The 18,293-nt window shown below is 41.6% G+C and overlaps 1 protein-coding gene across 1 annotated transcript in view; it reads left to right on the top strand.

Annotated features, from left to right (window-relative positions):
- TDRD12 (tudor domain containing 12) overlaps positions 1-18,293 on the top strand; it is a 66,573-nt gene that overhangs the window by 9,087 nt on the left and 39,193 nt on the right. The window contains exons 5-7 of the mRNA XM_053915818.1: positions 2,988-3,043; positions 4,515-4,600; positions 9,449-9,638. Of these exons, the coding sequence (XP_053771793.1) occupies positions 2,988-3,043; positions 4,515-4,600; positions 9,449-9,638 (332 nt within the window). The remainder of the gene's footprint in view (positions 1-2,987; positions 3,044-4,514; positions 4,601-9,448; positions 9,639-18,293) is intronic.

Genomic DNA, 18,293 nt, shown 5'->3' with positions numbered 1-18,293 from the left:
TTTTCTTAGGTAACTCCCTTTAACATTTCATATAATAAGGGCTTGGTGATGATGAACTTCTTTAACTTGACCTTATCTGAGAAGCACTTTATCTTCCCTTCCATTCTACATGATAGCTTTGCTGGATAGAGCAATCTTGGATGTAGGTCCTTGCATTTAATCTTGGGTAATGTAATTATGATGTGCCTGGGTGTGTTCCTCCTTAGGTCCAGCTTCTTTGGGACTCTCTGAGCTTCCTGGACTTCCTGGAAGTCTATTTCCCTTGCCAGACTGGGGAAGTTCTCCTTCATTATTTGTTCAAATAAGTTTTCAATTTTTTGTTCTTCCTCTTCTCCTTCTGGCACCCCTATGATTCGGATGTTGGAACATTTCAAGATGTCCTGGAGGTTCCTAAGCCTCTCCTCATTTTTCCGAATTCTTGTTTCTTCATTCTTTTCTGGTTGGATGTTTCTTTCTTCCTTCTTGTCCACACTGTTGATTTGAGTCCCAGTTTCCTTCTCATCACTATTGGTTCCCTGTACATTTTCCCTTGTTTCTGTTAGCATAGGCTTCATTTTTTCATCTGGTTTTCGAATAGATTCAACCAATTCTGTGAGCATCTTGATAACCAGTGTTTTGAACTGTGCATCCAATAGGTTGGCTATCTCTTCCTTGCTTAGTTGTATTTTTTCTGGAGCTTTGAAGTGTTCTGTCATTTGGGCCTTTTTTTTTTTTTTTTTTTTTTTTTTTTTGTCTTGGTGCGTCCGTTACTTTAAGGGGCGGAGCCTTAGGTGTTCATTGGGGCCGGGTAACTCTGGTTGCTGCGTTGTGACCCAGTACCTGGGGGAGGGGCCGAGAGGGAGCAATGGCAGCCGCTTCACTCTCCTCTGGATTTCAATCTTTCACTTCGATACCCACAATCAAACTGGGCCCCTCTCGTGCTGGTTCCCGAGTGGGTGGGCCTGTGCACACTCTAGGCCCCTGTGGGTCTCTCCAACGACCTCTCCTGTGAGGCTGGGAGTCTCTCCTGCTGCTGCCCCAACCACCACGGGTGTTTTCACTCAGAGGTTTGAGGCTTTATTTCCCCACGCTGGAGACCTGGGTTGCGTGGTCTGCTTTGCTCCCCGCCCACCCACCGTTGTCCGGTTTATCTGTGCGCGAATGTGGGGCTGCAGGGCCTGCTAGTGGTCTGACTCCCTGCCCCATTCGTCCCACACTCCGCCAGTCTTGGTCCTGCCACGGCCACGCGAGTCCTCTCCGCCCCGGTGCCCATCTCCGCCCCTCCTACCAGTCTGGATGAATGTTTATTTTTTATTTCCTTGGTGTTGGACTTCCTTGCCGTTTGATTTTCTGTCAGTTCTGGTTGTGCGAGGAGGCGCAGTGTGTCTACCTACGCTGCCATCTTGGTTCTAATGCATCACTCTTGTGGCTGGCCTTGGAATCTGCACTAGGAAGATACCAAGCCAGCTTGTCTGTGCTGAGGCCATTGCACCCTGCCAGGTCACTTAGCAACCCCTGCCTCCTCCCTTGTCCCTCTTTCCGATCAGCTACTGCTTACCCTCCTGGGGTGACTTAGGTGCCCACCTGTCCATGCCCAGCTCTCCCTCAGAGGCAGCCTGCCCCTCCCCCCCGCCTTGCCCCTTTCCCAGCATACAGGGCTCCTCAGGGACCTTCTCAGCCTTGGACACACCCAGCCCTGGGGTACCCTCAGCGTAGGTGAAGGGCTTTAAGTAAGTGATCTCATTGGGCTTTGATCCCCTTCTTGGACATGTGTCCTTCATCTAGAATGTGATCAATATGCATATTACAGTTTTTATAGATTTTGTCAAATTTCCCCTCAAAAGGACCAGCAATTTCTATTTCTATCATTGGGTGCAGAAAATGCAACTTTCCCCACACGACATTGAATATCATCAGGCAAAAGCCTTTTTCATTTTTGCTCGTTTGCTAGGTGAAAATGATACTTTGTTTTAGTTTGTGTTTTCCTGACTTGTAAACTTGGGTACCCATCGTGGTTATTCCATGTGTGGTGTGTGTCAGACAGACACACAGACACTCAGACACATGCACAAGCTTATTGATTTACGTGTGAGAGAGACTGATTTACCTGTTCATTGCCTAATTGATTTTTCTCGTGGGCCTTTTTAAAATTAGGATGCTACTAGTCTTTTTTATTTTTAAAAAAGCTTATTAGGTAATTTTGTATGTAGCAAGATTTTAGAACCATTGTCTTATTCTTAGAAACCCCTTGTAATTCTCTTGAAGTAATATGCTTTGTATCTTTCTTAGTAAAAATAAAAATAATATTTTAGTCCAGGCACTGGGCCACGTGCTCATGTAAATTACCTGAAACCTCCCTGGGGGATGGTGGTGGCATCACTGAGAAATGAAGCCAGTGGAGAAACAAAACATTTCACTCTAACCTTGTTTTATTTTTGTTCCTTGCTTCCAAATACCACCTCCTCCTGACCTTCCACTGCCTACAGCATTTCCTGCGATTTTCTTTCCAAAACAAAGGGAGGGGCAAGATGATAGAGAATGGGTGACAGGGAGAGGGCGTGGGCGGCAGAGGGAGGGGAGCGTGAGGCACAGTGGCTGGCTTTCCCACAGACACGCTGAGCGTGTGCATTTGACCAGCATGTTTGGAGCCTTTCTCTGTGGCAGCCTGTGCCGAACCCGGCACACTCAGGACCCCTGTCCCAGGGAGCTTGTATTCTGGTTGGGGAGGCAGATATGTCCCAGGTAACTGGGGACGATGGTGTTGGGACAGACGGAGCCATGGTGGTGGGCATGGCGAGTCTCTGCACAGGTGCAGGGGGCAGTGGTGAGAGGAGCCTGCTGCCAGTGCAGCCGGGAGCACCACCCGAGCACAGCCAGAGCCATGCGCCCCGTTACCCGCATCACAGGCTCCACAGGAATGTCAGGAATGTCCAGTGTGTGGTTTACAAAATGGTGTTAGTGTGCTACCTCAATTTTTATTAATGAAGTTGCATTGTGCACTGTTGCAGACGCGCCAAGAAGTGGGATACTGCAGCTATTCAGTACTTTCAGAACATTCTAAAAGGTGAGGCGAGTGCGCAGTCTCTGCAGCCTGCTTTGAACTGACGCCCAAGGTGGTTTAACCTTCGGTTGGGGAGGGGCTTGAGATGTGTGTGCTTAGCTGTTTGAGCCTCCTCATGGGTTTATAAGTTACCTAGGGCTTCACCCACCCCAATGTCACAGGGAATCTGCAGCCCTGGAATTTGGGGGCTGCAAGTGGACATCAGTAATTGACAGGTGAAGTTAGAAAGGGGATGTTTGGCTGAGGGACCCTTACCCAGTAACAGTGCCTGCCTCTTAGTCTGCATAGAAGCTGGGGCACTGCAAAATAACTGTACGTACATTTCACTGAACTGACAGTTGGTGAAAAATGTAACTTACTGTGTAATCATAATTTCTAATTCAAGATGTATAGAATGTCGCAGACCTGTGTAGTGCACTGTCTTTATATTGTTGACTGTAACGTAGAGTCTCATTTGTGGCATCTGTCCTAACTCCTGGCAGTCAAGAGCCAAGTAACTGTGCCTGCTTCCTAGGGCTGTTCTGAGGAGTAGTGGGTGTGAAATGCCTGTGGTGTTGCCTGTTCATGTTGGTCCAGGCCCTTCTCCTCTGCTGCCCCACTGCCTGGGTAAAGGAACCACTGGGCACTTTGTATCTGGGAGAAGTGGGATGGTGGGGGCGAGGTTGCTGGTTTTGGAGTTTTGGCCCTTGTGAGCCCATTGGGGAATGCTGGGAGACAGGGGTTTGGAAGAGGCAGTGTGCTTAGGTTTGCATACTGCCCTGCCTGCTTCTGTGGGACCTTCTCTGAGCCTGGTCTCTTCACCTGTACAGCGACCCTCAAAGCTTATGGTAAGAATGAAATGAAATACTGTGTTTTACTGTGTATGATGCTCACCCATGTTTTTGTGTGATTTATACAAGGGATTATTATGCCCGTTATTATGTAACCATTATACCCATGTATAATGCCCATCTTTGTTTTTCCCTAAAAATTTTGGGCAAAAAGTGTGCATTTACATGGCAAAATACAGTACAAATACAGTACAGTACAAAATACAACAAAATTTGTAAAGGACTTCGCATAATGTCCAATAGGTGCCCATACATGGAGCTGCTGTTTGGATTAGCGTGAGTCTCTGAGTAGCTAAGAGCTCTGCTCCATGGGCATTTGGCAGGTAGAGAGGACTCAGATGAAAGACTGACAAGAAATGATTTGGGAGTCATTGTGCTCGAGGAGGTAACACAGGGTGGCAGGAGGAGGAGGCTGTGGATGGGACAGAGGATGCAAAGCCAACTCCATGCAGGAGAGCTCTCACCTCGACTTGCCCAGCCCCAGACACCTGCCTTGAGGCCCACCAGTGGGAGGAAGACATTGGACATTGCGGTGCTGGATAATTGTTAAGTGGTTAGCAGAGATTAATAGGTGGGAAATCGCCAAATTGTTTCAAATATACTTTTAATGTCAGCTAATTTATGTTTTCTCTTGTGCCACTTAGCAACTACCCAGGTGGAAGCCAAATTATGTGCTGTGGAAGAAGATACTTTTGAGGTTTACCTTTATGTAACTATAAAAAATGAAAAAGTAAGTGAAATAATTGTGTTTTTAAAATATTCTATCATTATTTAAAATTTTTATTGTAATAAAGAATAAGGGAAACAATGTTATTCACATAGAAATTTTCTTAATCTTTCAAGGTCTGGCTTTGTTCAGAAGTTAGTGAGACTATTTTCTTTTCATTACTTTAGTGCTTTATTTAGACAGTGTTTTAATTAGTAATGGGCAAGAAGTTATTCCTATAGTGATGAATATGAAATTTATTTTCTCATAAGAGGCCATAATTTTTATAAATACTTTTGATATGGTTCACTGTTTCCCCCCTTCATAATTTTCTCATCGTGTGTAATATGTGCTCATCATAAATTCAGATAATGTAAGTAGAAAGGAAGTGGGCATCACACGTGAGCCCCCCCCATACCAGTTATAAGCTGTTAATGTTTGCTCACCTTTATGAAGCGTGGTACAAGTGCAGCTCTGCACCTTGTGTGGGGGTTGGTGGAAGTGCCGACCTGGCTGCTTGGAGCCCACAGGTTATCTAAACCATCCATTTATTTAAAATTTTTATTTTGAAATAATTTTACAATGACAGACAAGATGTAAAATAGTGCTGAATCTTGTATATGCTTTACCTGGGTTCCCCTAATGTTAACCATGCAAACCGATGGTGCAGTGATTAAAACCAGAAAATTAACACTGATAAAATACTGTGGGGGGGCTCCCCCCCGCAGGGACCCCCAGGCCACCACGGATGAGAATAAGTCTACCAACACATGATCTGCTTTGGGAGGAAAGGTGGCCAGTCTCTCAAAGGAGAAGGGCCAGGAGCCTTTTCCTCAATGGGCTTTTATTGGGTTCAGTTTGCACAGGAATACAGGTAAAGCTCATCAGTCATTGTCAGGCAGTAAGGATCAAACAGTAGGTAACATTCAAAGAACTACAAGGGCTTATTCTGAGTCAGAGTCAGTTAGCTCAAGGGCTGTAAAACTTTGGGAAACAAACTCATTTCATGCTTGGACCCTTATCAGAAAATTGAGGGCATTCTTAGCAAAGCAGGTTTCATAGGGTTTTATGCATTCTGTCTTAGGCCTGATCTCCCCGGGGAACCCGCCCTTTCCAGCACAGGACTGCACTGCCCTCTGTCATTGTTTCAGGCTTAAGTCAGGCAGGGGAAGTAAGGCAGCTGAGAGATTAGGAGACTTCTTGAAGACAGAATGAGGACTCAGGCTATGTCAAAGCCAAGGGGCAGGGTCCATCACCCCCTTTTTCTGTAGCCCCCCAAGTCCTTCCCTGAGGGCCTCTTTGTGACTGTGCCTGTCTTAGGTCGTCCCTCCCTTGAGGAATCTTACCCATCATTGGCTAACCGGTCATGCACTGGGGGCCAGGCAGGGTGAAGTAAAGTGGGCAGAGGCAGTTCTCCTGCCAGGGAGATAAGCTTTGTCTCCTTAGTGGCTTATGGTCCCAAGATCTCTCTCTCAGCCTTAGCTATGGGGGGTTACAGCTTCTGCAACCAGGCAGGACGGTTCCCAACAAAATACTATTTTCAGAAAATATACAGACCTTATTTGCATTTTGCCGGTGTTCCCACTAATTTCCTTTTTCTGTGTTAGGGTCTGATCGAGAATCCCTCATCGCATATGACTGTCTCATCTCCTTAGTCTGTTGAGACAGTTCCTCAGTCTTTCCTCATCTTGACACTTATGAAGAGTATTAGCCAGTTATTTTGTAGGCTGTCACTCAGTTTGTTCTCTAATTAGATTGAGGTTCAACATTTGTAGCAGGAACACTACAGCAGCGACATTGAACCCTTCTCAGTGCACCCTAGGAGAAGGTTCACGATGTCGGTATATCTCATTACTAGTCATGTTGGCCTCGATTGACTGGATAAGGTGGTATCTACTAGGTTTTTCCTCTAAGGAGTTACTGTTTTTTTCCTCCTGAGATGATTAAGCATCTTGGTGGGGGGTGGGGGTGGTACTTTGAGACTGTGCAAATATCTGTCAATTATCCTTGCGTGTAAAGCTTATTTTTGTGGTGTTTGCCCATTTCTATCATGCCTTTTACATTTTAAATTGGAATTCTATAAGGAAGAACTATCCCTTCTCCCCCATTTATTAATTGATTCAATAATTCATTTATCTTAGTATTGACTCCTGAATATTTATTTTACTCTGGGTGGTATAATCCATTACTATCATTTTCTTGCTCAAATTGTCACAGAATTGTCCATTAGGAGCTTTTTTAAAGTAGCTTATATTCCCCATCATTGTTGAAAACTTTCTACTTTCTGTTGCACAGCATACTCCTGGCTCATTTGGTCATTTTCCAGTTCCAGGCCTAGAAGCAACTACTGCTCCAGGAAGCTGCTTTTATTGACGGATGGTGTTTAGATGTCAGGATCAGGGCCGTATGGGTGCTCATGCTGCTGGGCGTCATCAACTGTAGGCCCGCCCCCAGGCGGGAGATCCGCGTCTAGATGCTAACCAGCTCGCACATGCGTCTACTCTGGTTTCTAGATCTCTCCACCTGTGCAAATACTAAAAGCTCTGGTACCTCTAATTTCAGTCCAGTACCTCCCCTTTCCTCATTCCTGACATCTGTCTCCTCGTATTCACATAGGGTAATTTCAGAGTTGCTAACCCTCACTCCTGTGAAAAAATAAGTGTCTTAAGCCTTACGGAATGTAGCCAAAACACTGTTTTCCAAAGTAACAGGTTTGTTCTTTTTTTCCCCCAACCTCTTCAGAGCAATTATGTTATTCATTTTTAGTGAAGTTTGTTACTTTTTGTATTGTATTTTGGGTTCCCCCACATTCTTGTTCATTTTACTGTGACTTTTCATTACTTATTTTACTACCTGGTAAAAATGCCAAAATGTTGGCTGTGGGACCAGTCTTGTGAAAACATCTTTTAAACAAGCTCTCTGCTAACCTGCTGCTGCTTGCTTTTCAAGAGCAGGTTTCTCTTCCCGTGTGTGTGGCTGTATGTGGAGAACAGCTTGCTCTTACTGCAGGGTGGCGAAGCACAGAAGGCAGGCTTAAGCAGAGAGAACTCACAGTGGATGCACAAAGTCCTAATTGCCAGAAAGTAAGAAATAGGGCCCCACAGCCCTTCTCCAGTTGTCAAAGGAGGCACAGGGACGTGTCCCAGGGTGTTCTCTCATTTTGCCTGGTTTCTGCCACTCAACGTTATTTTAAGATACATCCATGTTGTCCTTTTATGTTCAAGTGCTTAGATCTGCCCATTCTTTAATTGGATTGTTTAGCGTTTTTTGCTACTGAGTTACATGAGGTTTTTAAATGCTCTGGATATTAACCCCTTATCAGATAAATGATTTGCAGTTCAGTAGGTTGTCTTTTCACTTTGTTGTGTACAAGCTTCTTAGTTCAATACAGTCATACTTGTTTATTTTTGCTTTTTGTTTGTTTGTTTTCAGTGTCAAATAAAAATCATCGCCAAGGTTGATGTCAAGGAGCTTCCCACCTAGGTTTTCTTCTAGGAGTTTTAATAGTTTCAGGTCTTATATCCAAGTCCTTACTCCATTTTGAGTTAATTTTTCTGTATGATAACAGATAGAGGTCCAGTTTCATTCTTTTGCATGTGGCTGTCCAGTTTTCCCGCCACCATTTACTGAAAGTCCTGTCCTTTCTCTGGTGTATATTCTTGGCTCCTGTGTCATAAATTAATTGACTTACACCTGTGGGCTTATTTCCAGGCTCTCCGTTCAGTTTCATTGACCCATATGTCTGTTTTCATGCCAGTACCATACTGCTTAAAATTTACGTTTTTTACAGATTTCATTCAGTATTATTTTGTATTAGTTTCGTGTGTACAGCACAGTGATGAGACAGTTACACACCTCACAAAGTGCTTCCCCATGCTGTTTTGATTATTATCTTTCACCCATTTTTTAATGGATTATTTGTTTTCTTTATGAGTTTTGAGAATTCTTCTATTTTTTTTAAAGATTTTATTTATTTTTAGAGAGTGGAGAAGGGAGTCAGAAAGAGAGGGAGAGAAACATGAGTGAGAGAGAAACATTGATTGGTTGCTTCTTGTACATGCCCGGACCGGGGGCCAAACATGCAACCCAGGTCTGTGCCCTGACTGGGAATTGAACCGGCAGCCTTTCACTTTGTGGGATGACCCCCAACTATAACTGAGCCACACCGGTCAGGGTGAGAGTTCTTTATGTTATTCTGGGTATGCATACATTCAGTTACAATATTTAGAAATATTTTCTTCTGTCCTTGGCTTGTTCTTAAGTGTCTTTTGAACAGCAGAAACTTTAAATTCTGACAAAGTCTGATTTATCAGTTTTTCCTTTTATGATTTGTGTTTTTTTATCTTTGCCCTCTCCACAGATCTTTGCCTGGCAAAGTCATGTTAGCTCTCTAGTGCTTTTGAGAAGATATATATATATATATATTTTTTTTTTTCCCCTCACTCGAGGATTTTAGAGAGAGAGGAAAGGAGAGAGGGAGAGAGGAAGATTGATGCATCGATGTGACAGAAACATTGATCATCTGACCGCGGCGCAAATGCACAACCTAGACACGTGCCCTGACCAGGAATTAAACCTGCAACCCTTTGGTGCCTGGGACGATGCTCCTAGCAACCAAGCCACCCAGCCAGGGCAGAAGATATTTCTTATATTTCATGCAGATTCTTACTGTATTTCTTACCAGGAAGGTTGGTCAGATGTATCTAGCTCACCATCACCAGTGCGTCAACCAGGCAATCAATTTCTACCAAATTATGTTCTATAAAATCATTTTCCTGAAGATTGAAATTTGTGGTTGATTTTGAGATATTTTCTGAACACTCATTTGACCATATTTGTCTTATTACTCATGAAATGTTTAAAATTGTACAGGTTTGTGTTAATGATGATCTGGTCGCAAAGAACTTCGCTTGTTATGTGCCACCCATGGAGAATAAAAGCCTTGATTCTTCAGAGAAACCAGGCTTGAATATGAAGTCAGCACCCTTTCCCAATAAATTCAACCCGGCACTTGCTCTTTGGCCAATGTTTCTGCAAGGAAACGACTCTCAAGGAATGGAAAGTGAGTAGCTTTGCTCCAATGTGTATTTCCTTTGAACTTATTTATAGGCATCTCAGTGTTTTGATACAAGTTGTGTGGATGTTTCCCCATGCAGAGATAGTGACCTGGACCCTGCATTTAATATTTACTTTTAATCCTAGTGAGTTCATTACAAGTTTTGAGGTGCTAAAGCTGCTACAGTTTGTTTTTATGAGAACAGGAGGAAACTATTCTCAATTTCTTATTAACGTGGAGTTATGTTTTCAGAAATCCACATGTTCATAATTCAAAGATACTACCAAAACAAGGTTTTGTTTGTTGACAGTCTTAGATATTTTTAAAAAGAACTAGTTATCATCACGACAGTGTGGGAAGAGCTGGTCATGGCCATGGAAACAATGTCACGTGTCTCTCTCTACGTTGTTTTCTTCAGCCCCCCCACGTTGCTCCTCGCTGAGAAGCAATGTCACCTGTAACCTTACAGTAAAAAGCGAGTGCAGAAGTATACCAGAGAATTCACATTTGTATTTTTGGGTTTTATTTTATGCGTTAATTATGGAACATACTCGTTCGGTCAGAGTCCCATGGTCTAAGGTTCCTGGCGCAGTCTCTCCAGCATTCGTGACCCAAGTGTGTTGTGGGTGACCCAGGGCCAACAGCCCTGATCCCAGCTGAGTTCTCCCTGCTCACTTCATTTCATAGGCAGCGTAAAGAACACTCTTAGTGACTTGAAACTTGTAAGGCTTGTTTAGAAGGGGTGTGGTAACTCTCTTTTTTCTTAACTTAATGGAGCCAGTGTATGATGTCTTGCTGACAAAGACGATTTGCCTTGTGGTCCACATTTGACTGTGATGTAAGGAACATAACAGGTACATGTTCAAGTAGGACTGGTTTACTGCAGCCTAGAGGTAGACCAGTGATTATTCTTTACCCTCAGAGTATACATATGTATTTATGATTGGTTTTTGCTTTATGTGACAGGAAGCATACAAATAAGAAAGAGACCTTTATGAGGGCAGAAACACCCCGTCTTTAATTTTGTATCTCCAGGATGTTAAATGAATTGGAGTTGTTGGCCAAGGGTGAAACTGCCGGCATCTTCAATGCTTGGCTCACCCTCTGTGGTACTTCCCGCACGGTTTTATTACTGCATTGGGTGTATGTATACCTATGGGTATAATATTTCACATATGTTCATAGTAAGTAAACCTCAACTTAATTAAAGCTTTAGTCAACTAAACTATTCCCTACACTTAAAATTATTTTTAATTAATTTGGTAATGTTGCTCATCATAGAAAAATACAAATTATGAAAATTTCAAATACCTGTCATTTTCAATAACTGTTTATTAAAATTTTAGAGTGTTTTATTTTCCATAGATTTCCAGACGTAAGGGTGTGCATACAATTTTTGTTTCGCAGGAATGGGATCCCACTATACATACCTCTGTGTGGTGTTTTTCACTTAATATGTGGCTGAACTTCCTTCTAGGTCAAGTGTGTCTGGTATAACATGGGTTTAAGGATATGGGCTCTGACGTGAGACTGTCGGGATGTCAGTCCCACTGCCTCCTCTGTGACATGGGGAGGTATCACTCCTGTCCCATTGAATTGGTACGTGGGCCATCCATGTACCGAGGTTGCACGGCCCAGAGCCTGTGGTCGAGTCTGGTGCCCGTGGCCCCGCCCCCGATTCCGATGTGCCTCCCGTAGAGTCCTGGATGAGAGTTCCTGCTGGCAGGAACCCCTGGTGCGAATGTACCTTTTCTATTTGTGTTCCTTTCATTTTTACTGCAGCAGGAAAAACACCAGGCATTTACATCGTGTTTAATCTTTGCACAGCTTTCCATTTTGTTAGTATGTCATCATTACTTTAAGTAGCCCCAGATTGCTGGATAGTCATTGTGTCCTACTTTTCTGTATTACAATCAGTGTTGGAATCAACTGTGCATGTCTTTGAAAAGGAAACAGTTGATGGTAAACAAAAGAGAGCTAATGTGGGATTTTACTGGATTGTCTGTAAAAAAACCCGAAATTATTAAATGTTATTTATCCAAGAAAAGATTTCTTTTGCCTTTTAAGCTAAATTTTTGGTACTTCCCTGTGAAGTTGCCTTATATTATTTTTCAATCAAAGTTTAATACTTTAAAAAAATTTTTTAAAGATTTTATTTATTTATTTCTAGAGGGGAAGGGAGGGAGAAAGAGAGGGAGAGAAACATCAATGTGTTGTTGCCTCTTGTGCACCCGCTGCTGGGGACCTGACCCGCAACCCAGGCAGGCATGTGCTCTGACTGGGAATCGAACTGGTGACCCTTTGGTTCGCAGGCCGACATTCAGTCCACTAAGCCACACCAGCCAGAGCCAAAGTTTGGTACTTTTTAATACTTGGTTAAACAGTCAAATAATACAGAAAAGCTATAATAAAAAGTGATTTTCTCCTTTCTGGGCTGTTTTCTTAGTCATTTATTTTGGCAGTTGTCTCCAAATTTTAAAATAATCCTGATTATTATTTTGCTCTCCCTAGACTGATTAGTCTAGGCGGCATCTTGACCCCTGTTACAGAGGAGCTCTCAACGCCCCATCCACAGTCATCAAGTGCCTGCTGTTATAGGGACCCTCAGGGGAGGGAGTGAAGTCTTTGCTTTTACAGGGTTTGCATCCATTTTTAAATAAAATATTTAATTTTAGAATAATCACAACCTTACAAAGAGTTGGAAAGTTTTACAAAGCACTTTTTTTCCTAAACCATTTGAGAATAAGTTACTGACTAGATACCTTCCCCGATACTTGAGTGTGTTTTTCCTAGAAACAAGGATATTCTCAAAAATACTCACAACACATATATCAAAATCAGAAAATTACATTGACATAGTGTGACCACCGAACCCTCAGACAGTATTCAGGTGTTGCCAGTTGTCCCGACAATTCCTTTATGGCAAAAAGATGCAACTCAGCATCACTTGTGCATTTAGCGGTTACATCTCTTTAGTCTCTGTCCGCCTGGAGCAGTTCCCCAGTCTTTCACTTGACTTTCACCTTGACATTTTGAAAATTATAGACCAGTGGTTTTGTAGAGTGTCTCTCAATTTTAACGGATGTTTTTGTCATGATAGGATTAATTTTATGCATCTTTGGCTAGATTACCTCAAAAGGACACTGTGTTCTCATTCCATCTTATCAGGTGCACAAAATTTCGGTTTGTCCCATTACTGACAGACCACACTTTGGTCACTTTGTTAAGGTGGTGCCTGCCAGGCTTCTCCACCGAAAGTCACTCTTTCACTCTTGTAAACTTGTCGTAAGCTGCTACTATGAAACGTAAACATCTCATTCCTTTTTCTTTGCTCATTAATCCGTATTAGTGTGAATTCCTGCCTGAAACCCTGAAGTAGAGCTCTGTGTTGCCCTGGCTCCTTTCAGTGGAGAAGGGGATTTTCATGGAGAACGAGAATACAAGTTTCTAGAAGCCAGGTGTGTTCATTGCTGTTGGGTGTCGTCGCTCCCAGACCCTTTCAGCAGACAGAGCTAGGGACTGTGTGGGTATATTATGTGTGTGTGTATACATGCATTGTATCAATTTTATATCTACCTGTGATCTGGCCTGAAAACCAGTTCATACCAATCCTTCCAATTGCAGTCCTGCTGCTGGATTTATTCTAATTTTCTGCCTTTCCAAATTTGTAACTCCCTTCTGTGACTGGGAGACTCCTACCTCCTGTTATCCTTAATATAGTTACTTACTGGATCAGTCTTCCTATATAAGTAACCATTCTTTTTTAAAAATTGATTAGAGAGAGAGAAAGAAACAGAGAAACACCCATTTGTTGTTGCACTTATTTATGCATTCATTGGTTGCTTCTTGTATGTGCCCTGACGGGGGGTTGAACCTGCAGCTTTGGTACCACGATTCCTGCAACTTTGTTCTTCTTTGTCAGGATTGCTGTTGCTGTGTGGGGACTGTTGTGGTTCCATATAAATTTTTGAAATATTTGTTCTAGTTCTGTGAAATGCATCATTGAAATCTTAATAGGAATTACATTGAATCTACAGATTGCTTTGGGTAGTATGGACATTTAATGATGTGAATTCTTCTTACCCATGAACATGATATGTGCTTCCACTTGTTTGTATCTTCTTCAGTGTCTGCCTTCAGTGTCCTATAATTTTCTGAGTACAGGTCTTTTACATCCTTGGTTAAATTATTTGTAGGTATTTTATTCTTTTTGAAGCAATTGTGAATAAGATTGTTTTATTAATTTCCCTTTCTGTTAGTTCATTATTGGCATATAAAAATGCAGCTGATTTCTGGATATTTATTTTGTATCCTGCTACTTTGCTGAATTCATTTATCAGTTCTAATAGTTTCTTGGTAGAATCTTCAGGTTTTCTATGTACAGTATCATGTCATCTGCAAATACAGACAGTTTTACTTCTAATTTGGATAACTTTTATTTCTTCTTCTTGTCTGATTGCTGTGGCTAGGACTTTCCAGTACTAAGTTGAAAAAGAGGTGAAAATGGACATCCCTGTCTTGTTCCCTACCTTAAGGGGAATGCTTGTAGTTTTTGCCTGTTGAGTATGATTCTAGCAGTAGGTTTGTCATACATGGCCTTAAATATGTTTAGGTATGTTTCCCTTCTTCCCACTTTGCTGAAAGTTTTTATCATAAGTGGGTGCAGGATTTTATCAAATGCTTTTTCTGCATCTATTGAAATAATCATGTGGTTTTCATCCTTCATTTTGTTTATGTGATGAGTCACATTTATTGATTTGCAAATATTGTACCAACCTTGCATTCCTGGAATAAATCCCACTTGATCATGGTGTGTTTACTTTTTGATGCATCGCTGTATTTGATGCATTTGCTAATATTTTATTGAGGATTTTAGCATCTGTTCATCAGTGATATTGACCTATCATTTTTCTTTCTTTGTAGTGTCTTTATCTGGTTTTAGAATTAGGATGATGCTGGCCTCATAAATGAGCTTGGGAGCCTTCCCTCCTCTTGAATTTTTTGAAATAGTTTGAGAGGCAAAGGTATTAGTTCTTCCCAGAATGTTTGGTAAAATTCACCTGTGAAGCTATCCAGTCCAGGGCTTCTGTTTGTTGGGAGTTTTTCAATTACTGCTTCAATTTCACTAGGTGTAATGTGTCTGTTCAGATTCTCTGATTTTTCCTGATTCAGTTTGGGAGTATTGTATGATTCTAGGAATTCATCCATTTCATCCAGATTGCCCAGTTTGTTGACATATAGTTGTTCATAATATTTTCTTACAATCCTTTGTATTTCTTTGGTGTCAGTTGTTATTTCTCCTCTTTCATTTCTGATTTTATTTATTAGAGTCCTCAATTTTTTTCTTGATGAGTCTAGTTAAAGATTTGTCAATCCTGTTTATCTTTTCAAAGAGGCAGCTCTTGGATTCATTGATCTTTTGTATCATTTTAAACTCTATTTTGTTTATTTCTGCTCTGCTCTTTATTATTTCCCTCTCTCTTTGGGCTTTTTTTGTTGTTCTTCTTTCAAGTTCCTTTAAGTGTAAAGTTAGATTGTTTATTTGAGATTTTTCTTGTTTTTGAGATAGGCCTGTAATGCTGTGAATTTCCCTCTTAGGATTGCTTTCCCAGTGTCCCTCAGATTTTGGAGTCTTGTGTCCTCATTTTCACTTGTTTCAAGGTATCTTTTGGTTTCTTCCTTCATCTTGTTGACTCATTCATTGTTTAATAACACATTATTTAGCTCCCATGGCTTTGTGTGTTTTTCATTGTTCTTGTGGTTGATCTCTAGTTTTGTAGCATTGTGGTCAGAGAAGATGCTTGATATGATTTCAGTCTTCTTAAATTTATTGAGACTTATTTTCTGTCCTAACATGTGGTCTATCCTAGTAAATGTTCCATGTGCACTTGAGAAGCATGTATATATTCTGCTGCTTTGGGGTGAAATGCTCTGAAGATGATCAATTAAATATATTTGATCCAGTGCGTCATTTAAGACTGCTGTCTCCTTACTGATTTTCTGACTGAAATATCTACCATTGAAATGAATGGGGTGTTGAAATCCCTGTCTATGACTGTATTTCCACTGGTCTCTCCCTCTTTGTCCATCAAGATTTGCTTCACATATTTAGGTGCTGCCCTGTTGGGTGCGTATATGTTTGCTAGGGTTGTATCGTCTTGTTGGGTTGTTCCTTTTATCGTTATGTAGTGTCCTTCTTTGTCTCTTACTATAGCCTTGGTTTTAAAGTCTATTTTGTCAGATATTAAGTGTTGCTACCCCAGCTCTTTCTTTCCTTCCCATTTGCATGAAATATATATATTTTTATCCCTTTACTCTTAGTCCATATGTATTTATTGATCTGGCATGGGTCTCTTGGAGGCAGCTCCAAGTTCCAGATTCTCAATTTGGTATCATATCCCTGTATGATTCAAATCTTTTAAAATTTATTGAGACTTGTATTATGACCCATTATGACCCTTAATAATAAAATGGCCAGTTATTTTACCAGTAAAATGGGTTTATTTGAGAAGAGCAATTCTGGCCAAGCATGCTATAACAGAAATTACAGACAAGTCCAGCAAGCAAAGGAGAGGAATGTTACTTTATAGAGAAAAATGAGGAAGTTGGGAAAGGGTGCTTTGAATGAAAGTCCATTTTAGGGAAGCAAGAGTTCAGGGTGGTACGGCTTCTCATCGACTGCAGTGTGATGGCGCTCAGTGGCTGCCCTGGTTGCTGGGTAAGTAGGAAAGTCTTCGTTCCTCCTGCTCGGGCAGTGAAGTAGAGACTTCCTGATGGGAATGTAAGGTACGTTCGCTTTTTCCTGGTGGGGTCTGTAATGGATGTCTCTTTCTGGTGGGGTGTGTAATTGATGTCAGGTAGTAGTGCATGAGAGCGTCCCCTCCAGGCATCCCGTTTCCATTTTAAGTGGTGTTTCCTTTACTCATTTTTCACACCCAAATTATAGTCTCTCTTGGAAAATGTTCTGTATGTACTTGAGAAGAATGTATATTCTGCTGTTGTTGGGTTGAGTGGTCTGTGCCTGTCTGCTGGGTCACATGGTGGGTAGTGTCGCTCAGGTCTCTGTCTTTACTGGGTTCCCATCAACTGCTCTCTTGAGAGAGCAGGGTTGAGAGCTCCAGCCGTATAATTTATTTCTTCTCTCGGTTTTACCAGTTTTGCTTTATACATTTTGGAACTTTGTTATTTAGGAACATAAAGGCTTAGAATTTTTATGTCTTTTTGATGAACTGATCTCTGTCATAATTATTAAATGACCTTGTTTATCTCAGATAATATTCTTTGAGACGAAGTCTACTTTGGCGGACATTAATGTAGCCCCTGCAGATTTTAGATTAATGTTAGCGTAGGGTATCTTTCTTTCTGTCCTTTTACTTTTAACCTATTTCACACTCTGTATTTCAAGAGTGTTTCTTGCAGGCAGGCATAGCTGGGTCTTGCAGTTATTATTCTTCATTTTAATTGGCTTGTTTAAATAATTTGTATTTAATGTAATTTATTGAAGTTTTGGGGTTTAAAATGACCATGTATTCATTTTCTGTCTGACCCATGTGTACTTTGTTCCCCTTCCCCTAATTTTCCGACTTCTTTGGGATTTTATGCTTGTACCTTTGTGCTTCTTTCACATGTCCTTTGTTAGCATGTCAGCTTTGACTTTTTGTTTTGTGCTTTCAGTGGTTTCTTTAGGGTTTACAGCACATATCGTTACTCATGATTCTGCTTTCAGGTCCTTCCATCTCCTCTCTCCCCCCCTTTGTTCATTGTTGTGATATGTTTTGATTCTATATATGATATTAATCCCAGAATACATTATCATTTTCTCTCTTTTTCTGTGTCTCCTCCCCCACCCCCTCTTTTGAAATGAGAGAAGTTTAATTATTCAACATGTGCTGAAGTGCAGGTAGGTCCTCAGAGCACAGGCTTTTCCTCTCTGCTGGCACTGTCATTTTTGGATTTTGCTGATGTACTCATGTTCCTCAAGGATTTTTAACATTTATTGATACACACACACACACACAGAGGGAGCGAGAACCCTTGATTTGTTGTTGCACTTGTTCATGCATGTACTCCATCATTGGTTGGTTCTCATATGTGCTCTCACCAGAGATCAAACTCGTAGCCTTGGCATATGGCCACAACATTCTAACCAGCCGGCCAGGGCCCCATGGTGATCTGTCACATTGTCTCCAGTCTAGCCAGTCGGATGGGGTAAAGGAGAAAGGAAGGCATGACCCAGAGGTTACACACAATGCTTCTGCTCCCGTGTCTTTGACCAGAACTCTCTCATGTAGCCGTGTTAGTTGGAGGGGAAGGCCTGGGATGTTGCCTTCCTTTTGGATTGCTGGGTGCCCAGCTAAAAATCTTGGGTATCGTTATTTAGAGTAGGAGTTAGTAAACTCCAGCCTGCAGGCCAAATCTGGCCTGTGCCTGTTTGTGTATAACCCGTATGTGTAAGCTAGTAGTTTTTCCATTTCTAAATAATTTAAAAACACAGTATTTTCTGATATATGACAATTATAAGAAATTCAAATTTGCATCCACAAATAAACTTTTATTTGACACACCCGTGCTAGTTTGTCTACCTAAGTCTGTGATTGCTTTCATGTTAAGTGGCAGGGTTGAGTAGTTGTGACAGAAACTCACAAAGCCAAAAAACTTACT

Source organism: Desmodus rotundus, chromosome 12 (assembly GCF_022682495.2).
Source record: "Desmodus rotundus isolate HL8 chromosome 12, HLdesRot8A.1, whole genome shotgun sequence".
In the NCBI taxonomy this organism is placed as follows: domain Eukaryota; kingdom Metazoa; phylum Chordata; class Mammalia; order Chiroptera; family Phyllostomidae; genus Desmodus; species Desmodus rotundus.
This window is presented reverse-complemented; position numbering and strand designations above follow the sequence as displayed.